This window comes from Phoxinus phoxinus (assembly GCF_949152265.1).
Source record: "Phoxinus phoxinus genome assembly, chromosome: 25".
Classification (NCBI taxonomy): domain Eukaryota; kingdom Metazoa; phylum Chordata; class Actinopteri; order Cypriniformes; family Leuciscidae; genus Phoxinus; species Phoxinus phoxinus.
The window spans coordinates 25,683,384-25,710,883 of NC_136900.1; the positions used below are offsets into that span (position 1 = coordinate 25,683,384).

A 27,500-nucleotide genomic window follows, 5' to 3' on the forward strand; every position below is an offset into this window, starting at 1 on the left:
ATAAAACCCAGCCCGTCCATCATCCATGCGCTAAACATGCATTTATCCGCGATGACGGTCGTGTTCTCGGTGCTGTTGTGCCTCTCATGCGCCTTCAGGTCCGCTCGAGGTGAGTGAGTGTGTGTGAGAGAGTGTTTCGACCCGGTTCGGCTTTATTCAGTGATGCTCCGCGCGAGCATCTGTGCTAATGCTAAAGCCGCGACCGTTATTCCCAGATTCCCCCGATCACCGCGAGCGTTCTTGCGATATTCCCCAGAACGGACGCGTTCTCCTCGGTGTTCTCGACGGGTTCTGTGGCGAGCGGGTCTGTGAACGGGCTCGGTCTCTGAGCTCAGATGTGTTGAGTGGGTCGAGATTGAGCTGACACACATCCAGCTTAAGATGGATGATTACACCAACACTCCCATAACACATCATCTTCAGTCATGATTCATATCTCGATAATCAGGCAATAATCCTCCATATAGTCACACATGAAGGTTATTGTGTTATAACGAAGCTGCATATATTTCAGACTCATCATCTTTGTTTCTGTGTATGAATTGGGCCTTTATTACACTGATGAGCTCTATATGACTGATAAACCAGTATATCTGATTAATACAGCGGTGTATCTGATTAATACAGCAGTATATCTGATTAATACAGCGGTATATCTGATTAATACAGCGGTGTATCTGATTATTACAGCGGTATATCTGATTAATACAGCGGTATGTCTGATTATTACAGCGGTATGTCTGATTATTACAGCGGTATGTCTGATTAATACAGCGGTATGTCTGATTATTACAGCAGTATATCTGGTTAATACAGCAGTATATCTGATTATTACAGCGGCATGTCTGATTATTACAGCGGTATATCTGGTTAATACAGCGGTATATCTGATTATTACAGCGGCATGTCTGATTAATACAGCGGTATGTCTGATTATTACAGCGGCATGTCTGATTAATACAGCGGTATGTCTGATTAATACAGCGGTATGTCTGATTATTACAGCAGTATATCTGATTATTACAGCAGTATATCTGATTATTACAGCGGTATGTCTGATTATTACAGCAGTATATCTGATTATTACAGCAGTATATCTGATTATTACAGCGGTATGTCTGATTATTACAGCAGTATATCTGATTATTACAGCGGTATATCTGATTATTACAGCGGCATGTCTGATTAATACAGCGGTATGTCTGATTAATACAGCGGTGTATCTGATTATTACAGTGGTATGTCTGATTATTACAGCAGTATATCTGATTAATACAGCGGTATGTCTGATTATTACAGCAGTATATCTGATTAATACAGCGGTGTATCTGATTATTACAGCGGCATGTCTGATTATTACAGCAGTATATCTGATTAATACAGCAGTATATCTGATTATTACAGCGGCATGTCTGATTAATACAGCGGTATGTCTGATTAATACAGCGGTATGTCTGATTATTACAGCAGTATATCTGATTATTACAGCAGTATATCTGATTATTACAGCAGTATATCTGATTATTACAGCGGTATGTCTGATTATTACATCAGTATATCTGATTATTACAGCAGTATATCTGATTATTACAGCAGTATATCTGATTATTACAGCAGTATATCTGATTATTACAGCAGTATATCTGATTATTACAGCGGTATATCTGATTATTACAGCGGCATGTCTGATTATTACAGCAGTATATCTGATTAATACAGCAGTATATCTGATTATTACAGCGGCATGTCTGATTAATACAGCGGTATGTCTGATTAATACAGCGGTATGTCTGATTATTACAGCAGTATATCTGATTATTACAGCAGTATATCTGATTATTACAGCAGTATATCTGATTATTACAGCGGTATGTCTGATTATTACATCAGTATATCTGATTATTACAGCAGTATATCTGATTATTACAGCAGTATATCTGATTATTACAGCAGTATATCTGATTATTACAGCAGTATATCTGATTATTACAGCGGTATATCTGATTATTACAGCGGCATGTCTGATTAATACAGCGGTATATCTGATTATTACAGCGGCATGTCTGATTAATACAGCGGTATATCTGATTATTACAGCAGTATATCTGATTATTACAGCGGTATGTCTGATTATTACAGCAGTATATCTGATTATTACAGCAGTATATCTGATTATTACAGCAGTATATCTGATTATTACAGCGGCATGTCTGATTAATACAGCGGTATATCTGATTATTACAGCAGTATATCTGATTATTACAGCAGTATATCTGATTATTACAGCGGCATGTCTGATTAATACAGCGGTATGTCTGATTAATACAGCAGTATATCTGATTATTACAGCAGTATATCTGATTATTACAGCGGTATGTCTGATTAATACAGCTGTATATCTGATTAATACAGCTGTATATCTGGTTAATACAGCGGTATATCTGATTAATACAGCAGTATATCTGATTATTACAGCGGTATATCTGATTATTACAGCGGTATATATGGTTAATACAGCGGTATGTCTGATTATTACAGCAGTATATCTGATTATTACAGCGGTATGTCTGATTAATACAGCGGTATGTCTGATTAATACAGCGGTATATCTGATTATTACAGCGGTATATCTGATTATTACAGCGGTATATATGGTTAATACAGCGGTATGTCTGATTATTACAGCGGTATATCTGATTATTACAGCGGTATGTCTGATTATTACAGCGGTATATCTGATTATTACAGCGGTATGTCTGATTAATACAGCGGTATGTCTGATTAATACAGCGGTATATCTGATTATTACAGCGGTATATCTGATTATTACAGCGGTATATATGGTTAATACAGCGGTATGTCTGATTATTACAGCAGTATATCTGATTATTACAGTGGTATATATGGTTAATACAGCGGTATATCTGATTATTACAGCAGTATATCTGATTATTACAGTGGTATATATGGTTAATACAGCGGTATGTCTGATTATTACAGCAGTATATCTGATTATTACAGTGGTATATATGGTTAATACAGCGGTATATCTGATTATTACAGCGGTATATATGGTTAATACAGCGGTATGTCTGATTATTACAGCGGTATATCTGATTATTACAGCGGTATGTCTGATTAATACAGCGGTATGTCTGATTAATACAGCGGTATATCTGATTATTACAGCGGTATATCTGATTATTACAGCGGTATATATGGTTAATACAGCGGTATGTCTGATTATTACAGCAGTATATCTGATTATTACAGTGGTATATATGGTTAATACAGCGGTATATCTGATTATTACAGCGGTATATATGGTTAATACAGTTAATACAGCGGTATGTCTGATTATTACAGCGGCATGTCTGATTAATACAGCGGTATGTCTGATTATTACAGCGGCATGTCTGATTAATACAGCGGTATGTCTGATTATTACAGCGGCATGTCTGATTAATACAGCGGTATGTCTGATTATTACAGCGGCATGTCTGATTAATACAGCGGTATATCTGATTAATACAGCGGTATATCTGATTAATACAGCGGTATATCTGATTAATACAGCGGTATATCTGATTATAACAGCGGTATATCTGATAAATACACCTGTATATCTGGTTAATACAGCGGTATATCTGATTAATACAGCGGTATATCTGATTAATACAGCGGTATATCTGATTAATACAGCGGTATATCTGATTATAACAGCGGTATATCTGATAAATACACCTGTATATCTGGTTAATACAGCGGTATATCTGATAAATACACCTGTATATCTGATTATTACAGCGGTATATCTGATAAATACACCTGTATATCTGGTTAATACAGCGGTATATCTGATAAATACACCTGTATATCTGGTTAATACAGCGGTATATCTTGTTAATACAGCGGTATATCTGATAAATACACCTGTATATCTGATTATTACAGCGGTATATCTGATAAATACACCTGTATATCTGGTTAATACAGTGGTATATCTTGTTAATACAGCGGTATATCTGGTTAATACAGCGGTATATCTGGTTAATACAGCGGTATATCTGATTAATACAGCGGTATATCTGGTTAATACAGCGGTATATCTGATTAATACAGCGGTATATATGGTTAATACAGCGGTATATCTGGTTAATACAGCGGTATATCTGATTAATACAGCGGTATATCTGATTATTACAGCGGTATATCTGATAAATACAGTGGTATATCTGATAAATACACCTGTATATCTGGTTAATACAGCGGTATATCTGGTTAATACAGCAGTATATCTGATAAATACACCTGTATATCTGGTTAATACAGCGGTATATCTTGTTAATACAGCGGTATATCTGATTATTACAGCTGTATATCTGGTTAATACAGCAGTATATCTGATAAATACACCTGTATATCTGGTTAATACAGCGGTATATCTTGTTAATACAGCAGTATATCTGATAAGTATATCTGGTTAATACAGCTGTATATCTGATTATTACAGAGGTATGGTTAATACAGCAGTATATCTGATTAATACAGCGGTATATCTGGTTAATACAGAGGTATGGTTAATACAGCAGTATATCTGATTAATACAGCGGTATATCTGGTTATTACAGCAGTATATCTGATTAATACAGCGGTATATCTGATTATTACAGCAGTATATCTGATTATTACAGTGGTATGTCTGATTATTACAGCAGTATATCTGATTATTACAGCAGTATATCTGATTAATACAGAGGTATGGTTAATACAGCAGTATATCTGATTAATACAGCGGTATATCTGGTTAATACAGCAGTATATCTGATTATTACAGTGGTATGTCTGATTATTACAGCAGTATATCTGATTAATACAGCGGTATATCTGGTTAATACAGAGGTATGGTTAATACAGCAGTATATCTGATTAATACAGCGGTATATCTGGTTAATACAGCAGTATATCTGATTAATACAGCAGTATATCTGATTATTACAGCAGTATATCTGATTATTACAGCGGTATATCTGATTATTACAGTGGTATGTCTGATTATTACAGTGGTATGTCTGGTTAATACAGCAGTATATCTGATTAATACAGCGGTATATCTGGTTAATACAGCAGTATATCTGATTAATACAGCAGTATATCTGATTATTACAGCAGTATATCTGATTATTACAGCAGTATATCTGATTATTACAGTGGTATGTCTGATTATTACAGTGGTATGTCTGGTTAATACAGCAGTATATCTGATTAATACAGCGGTATATCTGGTTAATACAGCAGTATATCTGATTATTACAGCAGTATATCTGATTATTACAGCGGTATATCTGGTTAATACAGCAGTATATCTGATTATTACAGCAGTATATCTGATTATTACAGCAGTATATCTGATTATTACAGTGGTATGTCTGATTATTACAGCAGTATATCTGATTATTACAGCAGTATATCTGATTAATACAGCAGTCCCAGGTGAAAAGGAAATATATTTAAAGTGTGCTTATTTTGATATACTTAATGTATTTTAAGTGTATTGTATTAATTATGTATTAAATGTGTTATTTTGGAACAACTTCAAGTATACTAAATGTACTTTTATATGTATTTAAGTTCAATTTTAATGTAATAGTAATATATTTTAATATACTTAATTGTGTTAAAATGGAACTATTTTAAGTACATTTAGTGTAATTTAATAGCACTTCTTTAAATTGTATTTTTAATACATTTTAAATGTACTTTCGAAATACAACTTAAATATATTTTTAACACCATATTAATGTGTTCCCAGTATATTTTAAATATAATATCAGGTTATTAATAATGTATTAGTAGAACACTATAAGACCCACTATTAGTATATTAAAAATATATTTTTACAAAACAATTCAGTATGAAAAAAATATATTTTAATGTAATAAAAATACAGTTAAAAAATTACAATTCAGTTAAACACAGTAAAAACAATAGTACAAAACACATTATTAATGTATTTAATACATTAAAATATATTTTTATATATGAAAAAAAAGTTAAAAATTATAATTCAGTTAAACACAGTAAAAACAATAGTACAAAACACATTATTAATGTATTTAATACATTAAAATATATTTAAATGTATTAAAAAAAAGTTAAAAATTATAATTCAGTTAAACACAGTAAAAACAATAGTATAAAACACATACAAACGCTCTTTGAAAGATAGTAAACATTAATGCACTACATTAGTACAGCAACATATGAAAATGAAACAAAATACATTAACATAAAATTATATAATAAGTATTAAACAGAACAACAACAAAAAACGAACTTAAAAGAATAGTTCACTTTAAAATGAAAATTCTGTCATCATATACTCACCCTTAAGTTGTTTCAAACCTGTATGAATTTATTTCTTCTGCTGAACACAAAGGAAGATATTTAGAAGAATGTCAGTAACCAGACAGTTTCTGGGTACCATTGACTTCCATAGTAGGAAAAATTATACGATGGAAATCAATGGGACCCAGTCTGGTTACTGACATTCTTCTAAATATATTCCTTTGTGTTCAGCAGAAGAAAGAAATGCATACAGGTTTGAAACAACATGAGGGTGAGTAAATGATGACAATTTTAATTTTAAAGTGAACTATTCCTTCAAGTCAAACAAAGTTAAATACAATAGCTGCAAACCGTCCTTCATCCTTCAAGCGAATTGAAGTGATTGGTCTTGGAGTTGCCTCATTGTTGCATTTTCTTCTGATCAGTGCTCGCACCTCAGACACTGTCGTGGTCGGAAACGGTTTGATCACAGTATCTATGAAAAGGGAAAAAGTATTTTTTATTTTTTTAAATATTAAAGCAAAATTAACATCCGTTAAAAAAGTCACTGTTCCCTTTCGAAGGGAACTTGCACTGCGTATCTAGGCGCCCCTTTTATACTTCTGGGTCGCACTAATAGTGTCATAGGTTGTCGCCAAATTCGATTGCCGTGATTTCCCAAAGGCATTCCCCCAAAGCGTCATCGATGCACTGTCTCATTCCCTGTTCTCAGGGAACAGAGGTTACAGTCGTAACCTAGACATTTTTTTAAAATGGCATGTAATGCTTAGTTCATATATTTTAACAGAAGACATCCAATATAAAATGTTAATAAAATGCAATAAAGGAGTTAATAAAATATCGACATAAAATAGCACAAACATTACGTCTTGCTGAACAACAGTGAGGTCTACATGTATACATGACACTGTATCACAGCAAAAAAAAGAAAAAAAAAGAAAATGTAACTGTTTAACTGAAAAAGTACCCAGCCAACAAGTATAATAATTATAATGTATAACAAATGCTAATCTTTATTTTTAGCATTATTATTTGTTTTAGTCTTTGACTTAGAGAGCAAAAAAAAGTGATGTACAGAAACACATACTAGAGATGCACCGATTACAATTTTCTAGGCCGGTTTCGATTCTTCACTGAGTTTGACCTGCGATACCGATTTTAGCCGATTCCGATTAAATTTTTTCCAACCCCTTTACAGCACACACACATATTTGAAGAGTTCAGATTCAAACGCTTTTAAGTGCCATCTGAAATTTTATTCTAAAATTATCATTTTTATCAAGCTCATATATTTAAGTTCAGTAATTTCACTTAAATGACAAATAATAGGTAATTTTCGTTGCCATTTAAGATAAATTACTGAACTTAAATATTCAAGCTTTATAAAAATGATAATTCCAGAAGAAAATTTCAGATTGGCACTTAGAGGCTAAAATTGCATCTGAACTCTTCATTTATTTAATAAAACACCATAAACTTTTACCCAAACTGAATAATTAAAACAAGTTTAAATGGGTAAATTTTCTACAAATATTTTTTGTGTTCATTTTCTAGCCTACTCCAGTTCTTGTTAAACACACTAAACATGCAAATTCTGTGCATTTTGGGCATTTTTTGTGTGAAATCATATTTATTTTGTCCATCAAAAGCGTGTTTTCACTTTAATTGAGCGTGAGCTCCTGCTTTAATTACGTGACGCTCCTGCTTGACGCTCACGCACTGCTCCTGCTCCGCATATTTTTTCCGGCGTGAATGTCAATCAATGAGAGCATCCACACCAAAAAAAAAAAAAAAAAAAAAACACGTTGCTCACGCTTGCGGTGTGTGAAATGGCCGTAATTCACGAGGTTTTCTACATGTGTGTTCCGTGTGCATGTGTGATTGCCGATGTTGCGCGATGTTAATCATACGGCGCCCGAGGTCATGGCCGATCACGAGAAAATGGAATCAATCGGATCATCTCTACTTACTCTCTTCTCTGCTTGTCTCTGCATTCAGATTTCTGTTTTTCTTCTATAGTAGCTAGTCTGAAAAACAACAAATAAAAACCGAGAGATTTATATTTATATATATACACAAACATATAAGGCAGGCAAATTATGAAGAATGATTTGTTTTGTTTTTAAGAATGACAGTATGCTGAGTACAATGTACTTGGTGGGTAATATAATCAAAACCCTTCACAGACTCAGCAGTTTCAGACGTATGCTCTCTTATAAGCATCCCTTTTAACAATTTAATCTTTGTACTTATTTGTAATTAGAAATATATATTATAAAGTTATCAAAAAGGCAATAAGGTTATCAATCTTGAACAAATATAAACACCAATCAACACACACTACCCTTATTGGCTGGTCAGCTCAAGACAAAGGTAACTATATTCATAACATGTTATTTTCAAACTTTTTAAAGATCATTTCATTAACATCATAACAACGAAGGCAAATTCTTCAGGAAATCAGAAATAAATACACAGCTTCAGCAAATAAAAATGATATTAATGTAATGATGTACATATTATAATAACTATTTTTTTTTTTGCAGATGCATTGGACAATGTTTTAGTTGTTTTAAGACTCCACGTAGATTTTAAACAGATTTATCAAAGACTTTAGACTTTGACAGTGCAGAAGTTGCTAGAGTTCAGTGTCAGCATCATGTTACAGCGGTTAACGTCAGTATCCCACGTGCAAGTCATATTAGCAAATGCATAGCAGACCTATCCACCTAGGAAAACAACTAAACAGTGAGCTAGTTATTTATGCAAACAGCAACTAAAACTTACCAGTAACTTCTGAGGCAGAATCTTCATCTCTTCGAGTCTGCTTCGACTTTGACTTGAAAATCTTGGCTCTGATGGTCAAATGTAGCTGAACTGAAAAAGACGTGATGTTACACTTTGTGCCAAAAATACGAAATGGTGTCATGATCACTTACCCTTTAGTAGTTCCAAACCATTTAGCAGTAAGACTTTCGTTAATCTTCGATAGAAAAACTGACATCTATATCCCTCCGATGAACGATTCACCAGATCTGTTCACGTTTCAAAAAGTGAATCGCAAAAAACATCACCCAATCCATATCAATCGCGTGGATTCCTCCAAGTCCTCTAAAGAAACACGATCGCTATAAATATTTTAACAGTTTAAATTTAAACTTCTAAACCTAATCACATTCAAGGACCGCATGCACAGCAACTGAAGCTCTGAGTGAAATGCGAGCGCATTATCATAAGAACCAATCACAGCCGTTCAACGCCTCTGGAACCAATCAGGACTAGTCACGTGTGTTATGCGCATTGTTCAAATTTAAACAAGTAACGTTGCAACACCTTTTTGGAAATTAACATTTCTTTGGAAAATGTATCTATGATGCATTTCAAAAAATATGTTGCTGAAATTATTGTGGGAATTTCAGTAGTACAAAATATAATGTAATAGACAACAGCATTAAGTAGCCTTTTACAACAAATAATAATTGTAAGCTTATTGAAATGCTAATAATAGTTGACAAATGTTTCTAATACATTATAAGTTGGTATATTGTAAATGTATATTTTTTTTATATTAAAATGATAAATACATAAATAATTAAACTATAGCCTATTGCAGTAGGCCTAAGTGTTTATAAAGTAGGCTACATACATTTTAAACACACTAAAATCTTAATCATTTTGCTATGTTCTTACACAAAGTGCACATAAAATGTAGGCTACTTTAAGAGCAACATAAGCATGTTTTCTTTAAATACACTAAAACTTCACTAAAAGTATGGTTGTGTTTAGCATATTTCTTAAAAGTGTAACTAAGCATATATTTATTACCAAATACTTCTAGTACACTTTTTAGAAATATATTTAAAGTATGCTTGTAATTAGCATATTTATTAAAAGTATGCTTTTAATTAGCATATTTATTAAAAGTATACTTAAATATATATTTATTACCAATGTACTACTAGTATGCTCTTTAGAAATATATTTAAAGTATGCTTTTAATTAGCATATTTATTAAAAGTATACTTAAATATATATTTATTACCAATGTACTACTAGTATACTGTATAGAAATATATTTAAAGTATGCTTGTAATTAGCATATTTATTAAAAGTATAATTAAATATATATTTATTACCAATGTACTACTAGTATACTGTATAGAAATATATTTAAAGTATGCTTTTAATTAGCATATTTATTAAAAGTATACTTAAATATATATTTATACCAATGTACTATTAGTATACTGTTTAGAAATATATTTAAAGTATGCTTTTAATTAGCATATTTATTAAAAGTATACTTAAATATATATTTATTACCAATGTACTATTAGTATATTGTTTAGAAATATATTTAAAGTATGCTTTTAATTAGCATATTTATTAAAAGTATACTTAAAGCTGCAGTCCGTCGTTTTTCCTCTTTGTCGCCATCTCTGTTAGAAATCTGCAATTGCAGTTATTCGCGGAATTATTAACTGTGCGTGGGTAGTAAATCGGCATGAAACAGCGCGGATGAACACAATGTATTGAGGCTGCCGCGTCGCTGTGGATACTGTACTGTCATCATTAGCAATCTCAGAGTATACTTTTTGAAAGTGTCAACATTAGAATTTTCATCGGAAAATGTCATCTGAACAAGTAAGTAACATTCACTTTTGTTCTGACCAAATTCGGGGGTGGGGGGAAGCATTGCAGTAGCTATATCATGCTGATTAAATCTAACGATTGCTTATATCACGTCAAAACGTGAAAAATATTTTTTTTTCTGTAGCCACTCTGAAGTCCGAAGTCTTTGGGTTTTACAACTGGTGAATCTCCAGTTGTCACTGGTGATTGTCGCTTTAAACTTTCGGGATCCGCCATACCAAGTGCTAAGCTAAATCTCCACCTCCATCCTCCACACACGCTAGCCGGGGACTCCTTCTCTATGTGTACAGAAGTGACGTAATGACGCAAAGACATGCTCGAAATTCCCGCGGAAATCCACCAGTACCACTGGAATTAAAATCATTATTACAAGCTTACCGTTTTGAATCGAGGTAAGGCAAGCAGATCGTTTTGAACACTGGCTGGTTACGTTTTTTTTCAAAAATGTCTTTTTTTATATTTTTAAACCCAAAAAAGTGCCGGACTGCAGCTTTAAATATATATTTATTACCAATGTACTATTAGTATATTGTTTAGAAATATATTTAAAGTATGCTTTTAATTAGCATATTTATTAAAAGTATACTTAAATATATATTTATTACCAATGTACTACTAGTATATTTTTTATAAATATATTAAAATGCAATTCAATGTATTTTTAATGCACTTTAAATAAGCATGTTGGAAATACAAATGTATTATAAACATACTATTTGAATTTCAAATATATTTTTAATACATTTAATACTACGTCTTTTTCACCTGGGGTATATCTGATTATTACAGCAGTATATCTGATTATTACAGCAGTATATCTGATTATTACAGTGGTATGTCTGATTATTACAGCAGTATATCTGACTATTACAGTGGTATGTCTGATTATTACAGCTGTATATCTGATTATTACAGCAGTATATCTGATTATTACAGCAGTATATCTGATTATTACAGCGGTATCTGACTATTACAGTGGTATGTCTGATTATTACAGCTGTATATCTGATTATTACAGCAGTATATCTGATTATTACAGCGGTATATCTGATTATTACAGCAGTATAGCGGTATATCTGATTATTACAGCAGTATAGCGGTATATCTGATTATTACAGCAGTATATCTGATTATTACAGCGGTATCTGACTATTACAGTGGTATGTCTGATTATTACAGCTGTATATCTGATTATTACAGCGGTATCTGACTATTACAGTGGTATGTCTGATTATTACAGCAGTATATCTGATTATTACAGCTGTATATCTGATTATTACAGCGGTATCTGACTATTACAGCAGTATATCTGATTATTACAGCAGTATATCTGATTATTACAGCTGTATATCTGATTATTACAGCTGTATATCTGATTATTACAGCTGTATATCTGATTATTACAGCTGTGTATCTGATTATTACAGCTGTATATCTGATTATTACAGCTGTATATCTGATTATTACAGCTGTATATCTGATTATTACAGCTGTATATCTGATTATTACAGCTGTATATCTGATTATTACAGCTGTATATCTGATTATTACAGCTGTATATCTGATTATTACAGCTGTATATCTGATTATTACAGCTGTATATCTGATTATTACAGCTGTATATCTGATTATTACAGCAGTATATCTGATTATTACAGCTGTATATCTGATTATTACAGCGGTATCTGACTATTACAGTGGTATGTCTGATTATTACAGCTGTATATCTGATTATTACAGCTGTATATCTGATTATTACAGCTGTATATCTGATTATTACAGCAGTATATCTGATTATTACAGCTGTATATCTGATTATTACAGCGGTATCTGACTATTACAGTGGTATGTCTGATTATTACAGCAGTATATCTGATTATTACAGCTGTATATCTGATTATTACAGCGGTATCTGACTATTACAGCAGTATATCTGATTATTACAGCAGTATATCTGATTATTACAGCTGTATATCTGATTATTACAGCAGTATATCTGATTATTACAGCGGTATCTGACTATTACAGTGGTATGTCTGATTATTACAGCGGTATATCTGATTATTACAGCAGTATAGCGGTATATCTGATTATTACTAAGGGTGTCACGATTTCGATTTTAAATCGAAATCGATCGAAATTAAGTCACAATCTCGATCATCGAATTAAAAAATGGAATCGTCGATGCTGCCACGCCCCCATGTCACGTTCGGTCGGCTTGTCAAGCAGAAAAAAACGCGTGTTGAAATGCTGCGAGTCAACCTCCTCTGGGGGCCGCACACCCGACGATAAGCGCGTGTCTATGACAACTCGAGGTATCGCACACACCGGACGAGAAGCGCCGCGGCGCGTCTATGACAACTCGAGGTATCGTACACCGGACGCGCACTTTCATGTGGCCTGCAATATTGTGTTTAAGGACATTATGGAACTCATGTCTATGTTATGAGGCTACTGTACAACGTTGCTTAGTCTGCACTTTATCTCTATTTCAGAGAGCGTCCGTTAACTGAATGTATCCTGAAAATCCGATAACATCAGCAATTTTCATTCAACCAGCTGATTTCTGTAAATGAATGTAAAACATTTATATTGCAGCAAAGTCATAACGACGATTTGAGACAAATAAATTTATATAAAATGTATTAAAATGGCGCTCTCTGGCGCGGCAGGATTCATTTTGAACAAGGTCCTGAGCCGTTGCTGGGCGCCGCGGACAGACGGCGAATGGCGCCGCCGATGTGTGTGTGTGTGTGTGTATGTGTTTGTACACTCAGAGAATAAAGTGTTAGAATTTTAAAAACGTCGCTCTGCGCGACGCATAGATTTATCTGTTAAACTGTTTGTTTGTTTTGTTGTGAACTTGAATGTCATCTTCTGTGAAGAAGACTGCAGTTACAAAAGAGAAACTAGATCGCAGGTTATTTTGCTTAAGTTTCCAATTGACTGAAGAAGTTACATTATGTTCTTAATAAATGTTTTAAATTTGACAATGTAGTGTGGTACATTGCGAACAAAGGTCAGATATTATGCATAAAAGTTTGGTCTAAAAATGGCATAGCAACCTGTGCTTAAAAAAAAAAAAAAAGAATAAAAACCGAGAATCGAATCGAACTGTGACCTTAGAATCGAAAATGTAATCGAATCGAGGATTTGGAGAATCGTGACACCCCTAATTATTACAGCAGTATAGCGGTATATCTGATTATTACAGCAGTATAGCGGTATATCTGATTATTACAGCTGTATATCTGATTATTACAGCGGTATATCTGATTATTACAGCGGTATCTGACTATTACAGTGGTAGGCCTATAGGCCTATCTGATAAATACACCTGTATATCTGGTTAATATAGCTGTATATCTGATTATTACAGCAGTATAGAGGTATTTCTGATTATTACAGCTGTATATCTGATTATTACAGCGGTATATCTGATTATTACAGCGGTATCTGACTATTACAGTGGTAGGCCTATAGGCCTATCTGATAAATACACCTGTATATCTGGTTAATATAGCTGTATATCTGATTATTACAGCAGTATAGCGGTATATCTGATTATTACAGCTGTATATCTGATTATTACAGCGGTATATCTGATTATTACAGCGGTATCTGACTATTACAGTGGTAGGCCTATAGGCCTATCTGATAAATACACCTGTATATCTGGTTAATATAGCTGTATATCTGATTATTACAGCAGTATAGAGGTATTTCTGATTATTACAGTGGTATATCTGATTATTACAGCAGTATAGCGGTATATCTGATTATTACAGTGGTATGTCTGATTATTACAGCTGTATATCTGATTATTACAGCAGTATAGCAGTATATCTGATTATTACAGCAGTATAGCGGTATATCTGATTATTACAGTGGTATGTCTGATTATTACAGCTGTATATCTGATTATTACAGCAGTATATCTGATTATTACAGTGGTATGTCTGATTATTACAGCTGTATATCTGATTATTACAGCAGTATATCTGATTATTAGTGGTATGTCTGATTATTACAGCTGTATATCTGATTATTACAGCAGTATATCTGATTATTACAGCAGTATATCTGATTATTACAGCGGTATGTCTGATTATTACAGCGGTATATCTGATTATTACAGCAGTACAGCTGTATATCTGATTATTACAGCAGTATATCTGATTATTACAGCAGTATATCTGATTATTACAGCGGTATATCTGATTATTACAGCGGTATGTCTGATTATTACAGCTGTATATCTGATTATTACAGCGGTATATCTGATTATTACAGTGGTATGTCTGATTATTACAGCTGTATATCTGATTATTACAGCAGTATAGCGGTATATCTGATTATTAGTGGTATGTCTGATTATTACAGCTGTATATCTGATTATTACAGCAGTATATCTGATTATTACAGCAGTATAGCGGTATATCTGATTATTACAGCAGTATAGCGGTATATCTGATTATTACAGCAGTAGGGTAAGTGTACCTATTAAGCCCATGTACCCTTTAAGCCCACTTTCAACTTTGAAGTCTGATATAAAAAAGAGAAAATCATATTTTTTGCTGCTCCTTATTTTAACCAATCCAGTGATTTGTAACTTACCTGACATTTTTTATTGCATGTTAAACACATTTGGCAATGTTAAGTTAGCCCCACTCATGTGCATGCGGTCTCAGGGGACCTCAAACAAAGACACCCAAAAACTTTGGTGTTTCTGGACCCTTCAGAAATCAACACATTTCTGCAATTTTCAGCCATTCTTTTGGTAACTACATTGATATTATGTCAAATAAGAGATAAATGTATTGTTTTTTGTGTATGAACAAATAATAATTCATAATTTTATATAATTTTCCTTTAAATGGAAAGATGAATTTTATTAGTTTGCGCTCAAAGCTAATCTCAGGTCAAACCATTAGCCTTACTGAAAGATAGACTGCTGAAGAATTAAGCATGTGAACTACAAACACTACATATTTAGTGATTTATTTTACATTAATTTACAAATAAATACATCATAAATTGTTTTGTTGGGAAGATTATTTTCATAAATTAACTTTTTTTAAAGATGGGCTTAAATGGTACAGCGCCATAAAACGCATGCAAACTAGAGTCAACACAAGCTGACCTTGAATGAAAAAAACATAACATTTCTCAATGTGGGCACAATGGAAATTACTATGATGCTTTGTCCACAGTATATTTAAGCTCCTTGCATGTCTGTGTAAACATATATTATATTTTTTAAAGGAAAACTGTCTTTTTTTCACCTTTACTGACTGTGGAACCATTTAAGCCCACCTTATGTGTTTCAATGAGAAATCCCTCAAATTACAAAGTTTAATCAACTTTGTGAGAGAAATTGTTTAATGACCTATTAATTGGATACTTCATGTGGAATTTTGACTTCATGTGGAACCAAGCCGACTCAAGGCTCCATACTTAGGACATGGGAGGACAACTAGTGGACCCCCCCCTAACCCCTCAGTCTGGAATCCCAACTTGGGTTCCTTCCCAGGATACACTCGGTCAAAAGTTCCAGCTTTGACCAGGCATAACTCCAGAATCCAGCCAACTTAAGGCTCCAAACTCCCGGCGTGGGGGCCCCACTAGAATACCCCCCGAAAGCCAAGAGTATGGATCCGCAACTCGGCTTGGCTCCTGAGATGCTCCAGAGTCAAGCCGACTGAAGGCTCCAGACCACCGGCCTGGACCCCCAGCCACTAACACCTACCAATCACACCCAGGGCTCTAATCAAACATTAGCAAAATTAATTTTTTTAATGTTTCCCTGTCACTGAATAAATATATCAATGTTTTACTTATTTAAAAAAAATTTAAAAAATTATATTGTATAAATCAATCATGATGTGGGCTTATTTGGAACACATGCGGGCTTAAATGGTGCCAAAGTACCAATTAAGCCCATGCCAGACTTCTGACTTTATTAATAAAATATCTTAATTTTATATTCTAAAATGTACATAAACTAATAAATACATTTTCAAATGTGAGATTAATCTTGCATTTTAACAAATAATTTTTCTTATAAACCATGTCAATATCTATGAAAAAAACCTAGACTTAGATTTTGGTGGCATAGCGGTATATCTGATTATTAGTGGTATGTCTGATTATTACAGCTGTATATCTGATTATTACAGCAGTATATCTGATTATTACAGCAGTATAGCGGTATATCTGATTATTACAGCAGTATAGCGGTATATCTGATTATTACAGCAGTATAGCGGTATATCTGATTATTACAGCAGTATAGCAGTATATCTGATTATTACAGCAGTATATCTGATTATTACAGCAGTATAGCGGTATATCTGATTATTACAGCAGTATAGCGGTATATCTGATTATTACAGCAGTATAGCGGTATATCTGATTATTACAGCAGTATAGCGGTATATCTGATTATTACAGCGGTATATCTGATTATTACAGCAGTATAGCGGTATATCTGATTATTACAGCAGTATAGCGGTATATCTGATTATTACAGCGGTATATCTGATTATTACTTACAGCAGTATAGCGGTATATCTGATTACAGCTGTATATCTGATTATTACAGCAGTATAGCGGTATATCTGATTAATACAGTGGTATGTCTGATTATTACAGCTGTATATCTGATTATTACTACAGTATAGTGGTATCTGATTATTACTGCAGTATAGCGGTATATCTGATTAAAACAGTGGTATGTCTGATTATTACAGTGGTAAATCTGATTATTACAGCAGTATATCTGATTAAAACAGTGGTATGTCTGATTATTACAGCAGTATAGCGGTATATCTGATTAAAACAGTGGTATGTCTGATTATTACAGCAGTATAGCGGTATATCTGATTATTACAGTGGTATGTCTGATTATTACAGCAGTATAGCAGTATATCTGATTATTACAGCAGTATAGCGGTATATCTGATTAAAACAGTGGTATGTCTGATTATTACAGCAGTATAGCGGTATATCTGATTATTACAGTGGTATATCTGATTATTACAGCGGTATATCTGATTATTACAGCAGTATAGCGGTATATCTGATTAATACAGTGGTATGTCTTGATTATTACAGCAGTATAGCGGTATATCTGATTAATACAGCGGTATATCTGATTATTACAGCGGTATATCTGGTTAATACAGCTGTATATCTGATTTTTACAGCAGTATAGCAGTAGCAGGGCTCCAAACTGCGACTAAAATGGTCGCATTTGCGACCAAATATATTTATTTGCGAGTGAAATTTCTGCCAAGGTCGCCATTGGCGACAATACAAATTTACTCCCTTTGATTGTAAAATCTGCATCATACATGCATGTTTTATAACCAGTAGCCTATCGCTTCATTTGTTTTGTTAACGTCATGAAATGAGACGCTTTGTGTGAACTGAGTGAAAGCGCCAAAATATGAACGGGTAAAGCGAATGTCACCTTTCGCGCCAGAAAAAAAATGTCAAAGCGAAAAATATTGGACTTCTTCAAGCAATCCTCATCTCTGTCAATCACCAGCACGCATGACACACATCTGCTAACAAAAAATATGCGATATTTTAAATGCGTCATTCTGTTCATAGAACGCTCCATATGAAAGTTTTTTTTTTTTTTTTTTTTTTTTTTTGCAAAGCCAATCTAGCGCTGGCTCCATGACGAGCCAATAATCAGAGTTGTTCCCTGCACCGCACAGCTTAGTTTCTAGATGTAGAAACTAGAATGTTTTGCCGGACTGGACAAAAGCGAAGCGAACTGGACGAGATGAGACAGTGTCTGCGCGCGAGCAATAGTGCGCGAGAGAGGCCGAGTGTGTGTCTGGGCGCGAGCGTGCGCGAGAGAGACAGGCGAGTGTGTCTGTGCGCGAGAGAGACCGAGTGTGTCTGTGCGCGAGCAATAGTGCGCGAGAGAGACCGAGTGTGTCTGTGCGCGAGCAATAGTGCGCGAGAGAGACCGAGTGTGTCTGTGCGCGAGCAATAGTGCGTGTGTCTGGGCGCGAGCAATAGTGCGCGAGTGACTTCAAATAACAACTACAGAATTGTATTAACTGACATCGGGATCCCGCTTACATGGGTACCTTCCAAATAAATCAATAATTTGACACAAAATATTGATTTAAAAACGATTGTATTGCTTCCGTGTCCATGACAACGCTGTTTTTCATGGCAACTGTGTCTTATCAAGAAATAATATACTGCATTCTACATTAGAATTTAACCAAGCCATGTAATAATAGGTAATAATAATAATAACAGAAGATAATATGTCTAGTCAATCCTAATAATTATTATAAATACAATGTATATAAAATATAAATACAATTTAAAATATTAATAAATTATTTATTTTTATTTATTCTGGAGATGCACTGAATTTTGGTGAATAAGAATAATAACAGAAGATAATATCTCTAGTCTATCCTATTCCTAATAATTATTATAAATACAATGTATATAAAATATAAATACAATTTAAAATATTTATACATTATTTATTTTTATTTATTCTGGAGATGCACTGAATTTTGGTGAATAAGAATAATAACAGAAGATAATATCTCTAGTCTATCCTATTCCTAATAATTATTATAAATACAATGTATATAAAATATAAATACAATTTAAAATATTAATACATTATTTATTTTTATTTATTCTGGAGATGCACTGAATTTTGGTGAATAAGAGGACCCATTTTATTTTGATGCACATTAGCAGGAAATGTAGCACAATATGAATGTAAAAAGCAGTTATAATTAGGCTATGTGACAAATCAACAAATAATCGTGATAATTAATCGTGATATCAATATTGATCAAAATAATCGTGATTATCATTTTGGCCAAAATCGTGCAGCCCTACTGAGGTATGATCACGAGACACAACATTTTTTTTGTGACTTTTGTTCAAGAGCGGGCAAAGAAATAGCGGGGAAAACGGAGTTCATTACAGGAACTAACCATTTAAAAAAAAGACACTGTGAGAAAACACGGGGACAGTAACAAGCATGAAAATGCACGCGATCACATAATCGCGAATAATGCTCCACAAACTGCACCGTTAGCACGTGCAGTTTCTCGTGCATGCGAGCTGCGGGAATTTATTATTTATTATATAAAAAAATTATTTGACTGTATATAGTTCATAAGTCGGAAGTGATATTCAGTTCCCAAATAAGCTTCAGTTCCCAGAACATTCACAAGATGAAAATGCTGAAACTGTAAGAAGAGGAGAGACATGCACACAACAGGACTAAAAGTAAATGCATTGTTATGTGGCTCTTAAAAAAATTATTTGGCGCCTGTTTTTTTCCCCTATAGGAGCCAATGGCTCCTTACTTGATTTTTTTGTTTGGAGCCCTGAGTAGCCTATATCTGATTATTACAGCAGTATAGCGGTATATCTGATTATTACAGCAGTATAGCGGTATATCTGATTATTACAGCAGTATAGCGGTATATCTGATTAATACAGTGGTATGTCTGATTATTACAGCTGTATATCTGATTATTACAGTGGTATGTCTGATTAATACAGCGGTATCTGGTTAATACAGTGGTATGTCTGATTAATACAGCGGTATATCTGATTAATACAGCGGTATATCTGATTAATACAGCGGTATATCTGATTATTACAGCGGTATATCTGATTAATACAGTGGTATGTCTGATTAATACAGCAGTATATCTGATTATTACAGCAGTATATCTGATTAATACACCTGTATATCTGGTTAATACAGTGGTATCTGATTATTACAGCAGTATATCTGATTAATACAGCGGTATATCTGATTAATACAGCGGTATATCTGATTATTACAGCGGCATATCTGATTAATACAGCGGTATATCTGATTAATACAGCGGTATATCTGATTAATACAGTGGTATGTCTGATTAATACAGCGGTATATCTGATTAATACAGCGGTATATCTGATTAATACAACGGTAAATCTGATTAATACAGTGGTATGTCTGATTAATACAGCGGTATATCTGATTAATACAGCGGTATATCTGATTAATACAGCGGTATATCTGATTAATACAGCGGTATATCTGATTAATACAGCGGTGATTAATACAGCGGTATATATGATTAATACAGCGGTATATCTGATTAATACAGCGGTATGTCTGATTAATACAGTGGTATGTCTGATTAATACAGCGGTATATCTGATTAATACAGCGGTATATCTGATTAATACAGCGGTATATCTGATTATTACAGCGGTATATCTGATTAATACAGTGGTATGTCTGATTAATACAGCAGTATATCTGATTAATACAGCGGTATATCTGATTATTACAGCGGTATATCTGATTAATACAGTGGTATGTCTGATTAATACAGCGGTATATCTGATTAATACAGCGGTATATCTGATTATTACAGCAGTATATCTGATTATTACAGCGGTATAGGCTAACTGATTAATACAGGGGTATATCTGATTATTACAGCAGTATATCTGATTATTACAGTGGTATGTCTGATTATTACAGCGGTATATCTGATTAATACAGTGGTATGTCTGATTAATACAGCAGTATATCTGATTAATACAGCGGTATATCTGATTATTACAGTGGTATATCTGATTAATACAGTGGTATGTCTGATTAATACAGCGGTATATCTGATTAATACAGCGGTATATCTGATTATTACAGCAGTATATCTGATTATTACAGCGGTATAGGCTAACTGATTAATACAGGGGTATATCTGATTATTACAGCAGTATATCTGATTAATACAGCGGTATATCTGATTATTACAGCAGTATATCTGATTATTACAGTGGTATGTCTGATTAATACAGCAGTATATCTGATTATTACAGTGTGTTTTTTCTGATTAATACAGCGGTATATCTGATTAATACAGCGTGTTTGTCTGATTAATACAGCGGTATATCTGATTAATACACATACATCTGATTAATACAGTGGTATATCTGATTAATACAGCGGTATATCCACCCATCCACCCATCTATCCACCCATCCATCCACCCATCTATCCACCTATCCATCCATCCACCCATCCATCCACCCATCTATCCACCCATCCATCCACCCATCTATCCACCTATCCTTCCATCCACCCACCTATCCATCCACCCATCTATCCACCCATCCATCCATCCACCCATCCATCCACCCATCTATCCACCCATCCATCCATCCACCCATCTATCCACCTATCCATCCATCCACCCATCTATCCACCCATCCATCTATCCACCCATCTATCCACCTATCCATCCATCCACCCATCCATCCACCCATCTATCCACCCATCCATCCACCCATCTATCCACCTATCCATCCATCCACCCATCCATCCACCCATCTATCCACCCATCCATCCACCCATCTATCCACCTATCCATCCATCCACCCATCTATCCATCCACCCATCTATCCACCCATCCATCCATCCACCCATCCATCCACCCATCTATCCACCCATCCATCCATCCACCCATCTATCCACCTATCCATCCATCCATCCACCCATCTATCCACCCATCCATCCACCCATCCATCCACCCATCTATCCACCCATCCATCCACCCATCTATCCACCCATCCATCCATCCACCCATCCATCCACCCATCTATCCACCCATCCATCCACCTATCTATCCACCCATCCATCCACCCATCCATCCATCCACCCATCTATCCACCCATCCATCCACCCATCTATCCACCTATCTATCCATCCACCCATCTATCCACCTATCCATCCATCCACCCATCCATCCACCCATCTATCCACCCATCCATCCACCCACCCATCTATCCACCTATCTTTCCATCCACCCATCTATCCACCCATCCATCCATCCACCCATCCATCCACCCATCTATCCACCTATCCATCCATCCACCCATCCATCTATCCACCCATCCATCCACCCATCTATCCACCTATCCATCCATCCACCCATCCATCCACCCATCTATCCACCCATCCATCCATCCACCCATCCATCTATCCACCCATCCATCCACCCATCTATCCACCTATCCATCCATCCACCCATCCATCTATCCACCCATCCATCCACCCATCTATCCACCTATCCATCCATCCACCCATCTATCCATCCACCCATCTATCCACCAATCCATCCATCCACCCATCTATCCACCCATCCATCGATCCACCCATCTATCCACCTATCCATCCATCCATCCACCCATCTATCCACCCATCCATCTATCCACCCATCTATCCACCCACCCATCCATCCACCCATCCACCCATCTATCCACCCATCCATCGATCCACCCATCTATCCACCTATCCATCCATCCATCCACCCATCTATCCACCCATCCATCTATCCACCCATCTATCCACCCACCCATCTATCCACCCATCTATCCACCCATCCATCCACCCATCTATCCACCTATCCATCCATCCACCCATCTATCCATCCACCCATCTATCCACCCATCCATCCATCCACCCATCCACCCATCTATCCACCCATCCATCGATCCACCCATCTATCCATCCATCCATCCACCCATCTATCCACCCATCCATCTATCCACCCATCCATCCACCCACCCATCCATCGATCCACCCATCTATCCACCTATCCATCCATCCATCCACCCATCTATCCACCCATCCATCTATCCACCCATCTATCCACCCACCCATCTATCCACCCATCTATCCACCCACCCATCTATCCACCCATCCATCTATCCACCCATCTATCCACCCACCCATCTATCCACCCATCTATCCACCCACCCATCTATCCACCCATCCATCTATCCACCCATCTATCCACCCACCCATCTATCCACCCATCCATCCACCCACCCATCTATCCACCCATCCATCTATCCACCCATCCATCCACCCACCCATCTATCCACCCATCCACCCATCTATCCACCCATCCATCCACCCATCTATCTACCCATCCATCCACCCATCTATCCACCCATCCACCCATCTATCCATCCACCCACCCATCCATCCATCCACCCATCCATCCACCCATCCATCCACCCATCTATTCACCCACCCATCTATCCACCCATCCATCCACCCATCTATCCATCCACCCATCTATCCATCCATCCACCCATCTATCCATCCATCCACCCATCTATCCACCCATCCATCCACCCATCCATCCACCCATCTTTCCACCCATTTATCCACCCATCCATCCATCCATCCATCCATCCACCCATCTATCCATCCACCCACCCATCCATCCACCCATCTATCCATCCACCCATCCATCCACCCACCCATCTATCCACCCATCCATCCACCCATCTATCCACCCATCCATCCACCCATCTATCCATCCATCCACCCATCTATCCACCCATCCATCCACCCATCCATCCACCCATCTATCCACCCATCCATCCACCCATCTATCCATCCACCCACCCATCCACCCATCTATCCACCCATCTATCCACCCATCCATCCACCCATCTTTCCATCATAAAGTGCATCTGTCCATCATAAACGTGCATCTCTCCATCACTTTTATGATGGATAGATGCACGTTTTTTGAGCTTCAAACTGTTGGTTGCAATCCACTGCCATTATAAAGCTTGGAAGAGCCAGAATATGTGTATTATATATATATCTCAGATTGTATTCGTCTGAGAGAAGAAAGTCATATACACTTAGGGGACTTGAGTAAATCATGGGCTAACTCTCATTTTAAAGTGAACTAATCCTTTAGGTAAAGATCATGTTCCATGAAGATATTTAGTAAATTTCCTACCGTAAATATATATTTATATTTTTTAAAAATTGTTAGTGGATGCAGCAAAAGTGCGAAGATTGCTTTTTGATTGGTCTTTTGTGTGGTGAGCAGGTTACTATGGCAACCCCCTGAACAAGTACATCCGTCACTACGAGGGTCTGTCGTACGACCCGGATCAGCTTCAGGACCGGCACCAGCGGGCCAGGAGAGCGCTCACACACTCGGAGCGCGAGCTGGAGCTGCAGTTCCACGCGCACGGCAGGTGAGACACACACACCGATCCGTACACACACACACACACACACGGCAGGTAAGACACACACTCCGATCCGTACACACACACACACACACACACGGCAGGTGAGACACACACTCCGATCCGTACACACACACACACACACACACGCGGCAGGTGAGACACACACACCGATCCGTACACACACACACACACGGCAGGTGAGACACACACACCGATCCGTACACACACACGGCAGGTGAGACACACACACCGATCCGTACACACACACACACACGGCAGGTGAGACACACACACCGATCCGTACACACACACACACACGGCAGGTGAGACACACACACGATCCGTACACACACACGGCAGATGAGACACACACACTGATCCGTACACACACACACGGCAGGTGAGACACACACACCGATCCGTACACACACACACACGGCAGTTGAGACACACACACCGATCCGTATACACACACACACACACACACACGGCAGTTGAGACACACACACCGATCCGTACACACACACGGCAGGTGAGACACATCTACAGTGGAGAGATCTAAGGTCAGCACAAACACACACACACACACACACACATCTATACTGGAGAGATCTACGGTCAGCACACACACACACACATCTACACTGGAGAGATCTACGGTCAGCACACACACACACACACACACACACACATCTACACTGGAGAGATCTACGGTCAGCACACACACACACACACACATCTACACTGGAGAGATCTACGGTCAGCACATACACACACACACACACACACACACATCTACACTGGAGAGATCTACGGTCAGCACACACACACACACACACACATCTACACTGGAGAGATCTACGGTCAGCACACACACACACACACACATCTACACTGGAGAGATCTAGGGTCAGCACACACACACACACATCTACACTGGAGAGATCTACGGTCAGCACACACACACACACACATCTACACTGGAGAGATCTACGGTCAGCACACACACACACACACATCTACACTGGAGAGATCTAGGGTCAGCACACACACACACACATCTACACTGGAGAGATCTAGGGTCAGCACACACACACACACATCTACACTGGAGAGATCTAGGGTCAGCACACACACACACACATCTACACTGGAGAGATCTACGGTCAGCACACACACACACACACATCTACACTGGAGAGATCTAGGGTCAGCACACACACACACACATCTACACTGGAGAGATCTACGGTCAGCACACACACACACACACATCTACACTGGAGAGATCTAGGGTCAAGTCAAGTCAAGTCACCTTTATTTATATAGCGCTTTTTACAATACAGATTGTATCAAAGCAGCTTCACAGTGATAACATGAAAATAATACAAAAAACAATTTCATCATCGTCCACCTTTAAGGCAGATCTATAATATTGTTGAATATTAAATGTCCCCAACTAAGCAAGCCAGAAGGCAAGGCAACAGCGGCAAGGAACCAAAACTCCATCAGGGACAGAATGGAGAAAAAAACCTTGGGAGAACCCAGGCTCAGTCGGGGGCCAGTTCTCCTCTGGCCAATGAGTGAACAGTGTATGAAGTTCAGAATGAATCAGAGTATTTGTCCAGTTCCGGTTGGTTGAAGTCGGAGTGGAGAGGAGGAGAGACTGGTTGACACTTCAGGTCAGCGGCGTCGTCGTCGTGTCCTGGCGCTGGTCCTTCATCAGATCTGGATACGGCCTGGTTCCGGTGGACAGCGGTAAACCTCGGGATAGACAGAGAGACTAATATTAGCGTAGACGCCGTCCTTCTTATGATGTACCAAGTACATCAGGATTTACGGGAAGTGTTCCCGGTCCCGGCTGATCTAAACTATGCAGCCTAACATTGAGTTATAGAAGTCTATAATGTGTTATGTGTATGCTAGGCCGAAGAGATGTGTTTTTAATCTAGATTTGAACTGACAGAGTGTGTCTGCTTCCCGGACAATGTTAGGAAGACACTTCCAAAGTTTTGGTGCTAAATAGGAAAAGGATCTACCGCCAGCAGTCGATTCTGATATTCTAGGTATTATTAACTGACCGGAATTTTGAGATGGCAGTAGACGTGAAGGACTATAATGCGTTAAGAGCTCGCTCAAGTACTGCGGAGCTAAACCATTTAGTGCTTTGTAAGTGATCAGCAATATTTTATTTTAGCAGCACACACACACACACACATCTACACTGGAGAGATCTACGGTCAGCACACACACACACACATCTACACTGGAGAGATCTAGGGTCAGCACACACACACACACACATCTACACTGGAGAGATCTACGGTCAGCACACACACACACACACACACACACACACATCTACACTGGAGAGATCTACGGTCAGCACACACACACACACATCTACACTGGAGAGATCTACG

The 27,500-nt window shown here is 36.8% G+C and overlaps 1 protein-coding gene and 1 long non-coding RNA gene across 2 annotated transcripts in view; one reads left to right on the top strand and one right to left on the bottom strand.

Annotated features, from left to right (window-relative positions):
• adam10b (ADAM metallopeptidase domain 10b) overlaps positions 1 to 27,500 on the top strand; it is a 61,263-nt gene that overhangs the window by 54 nt on the left and 33,709 nt on the right. Inside the window, exons 1-2 of the mRNA XM_079604700.1 lie at positions 1 to 109; positions 24,930 to 25,080. The exon at positions 1 to 109 is cut by the window's left edge and continues 54 nt beyond it. Coding sequence (XP_079460826.1) covers positions 37 to 109; positions 24,930 to 25,080 — 224 coding nt within the window. The 5' untranslated portion in view covers positions 1 to 36. The remainder of the gene's footprint in view (positions 110 to 24,929; positions 25,081 to 27,500) is intronic.
• Positions 6,179 to 9,288, bottom strand: LOC306993478. Its single transcript, XR_013796458.1, has 3 exons — positions 9,136 to 9,288; positions 8,319 to 8,375; positions 6,179 to 6,823 (listed from the first exon to the last, which is right to left on the bottom strand). It is a non-coding gene; the product is annotated as an uncharacterized lncRNA (long non-coding RNA).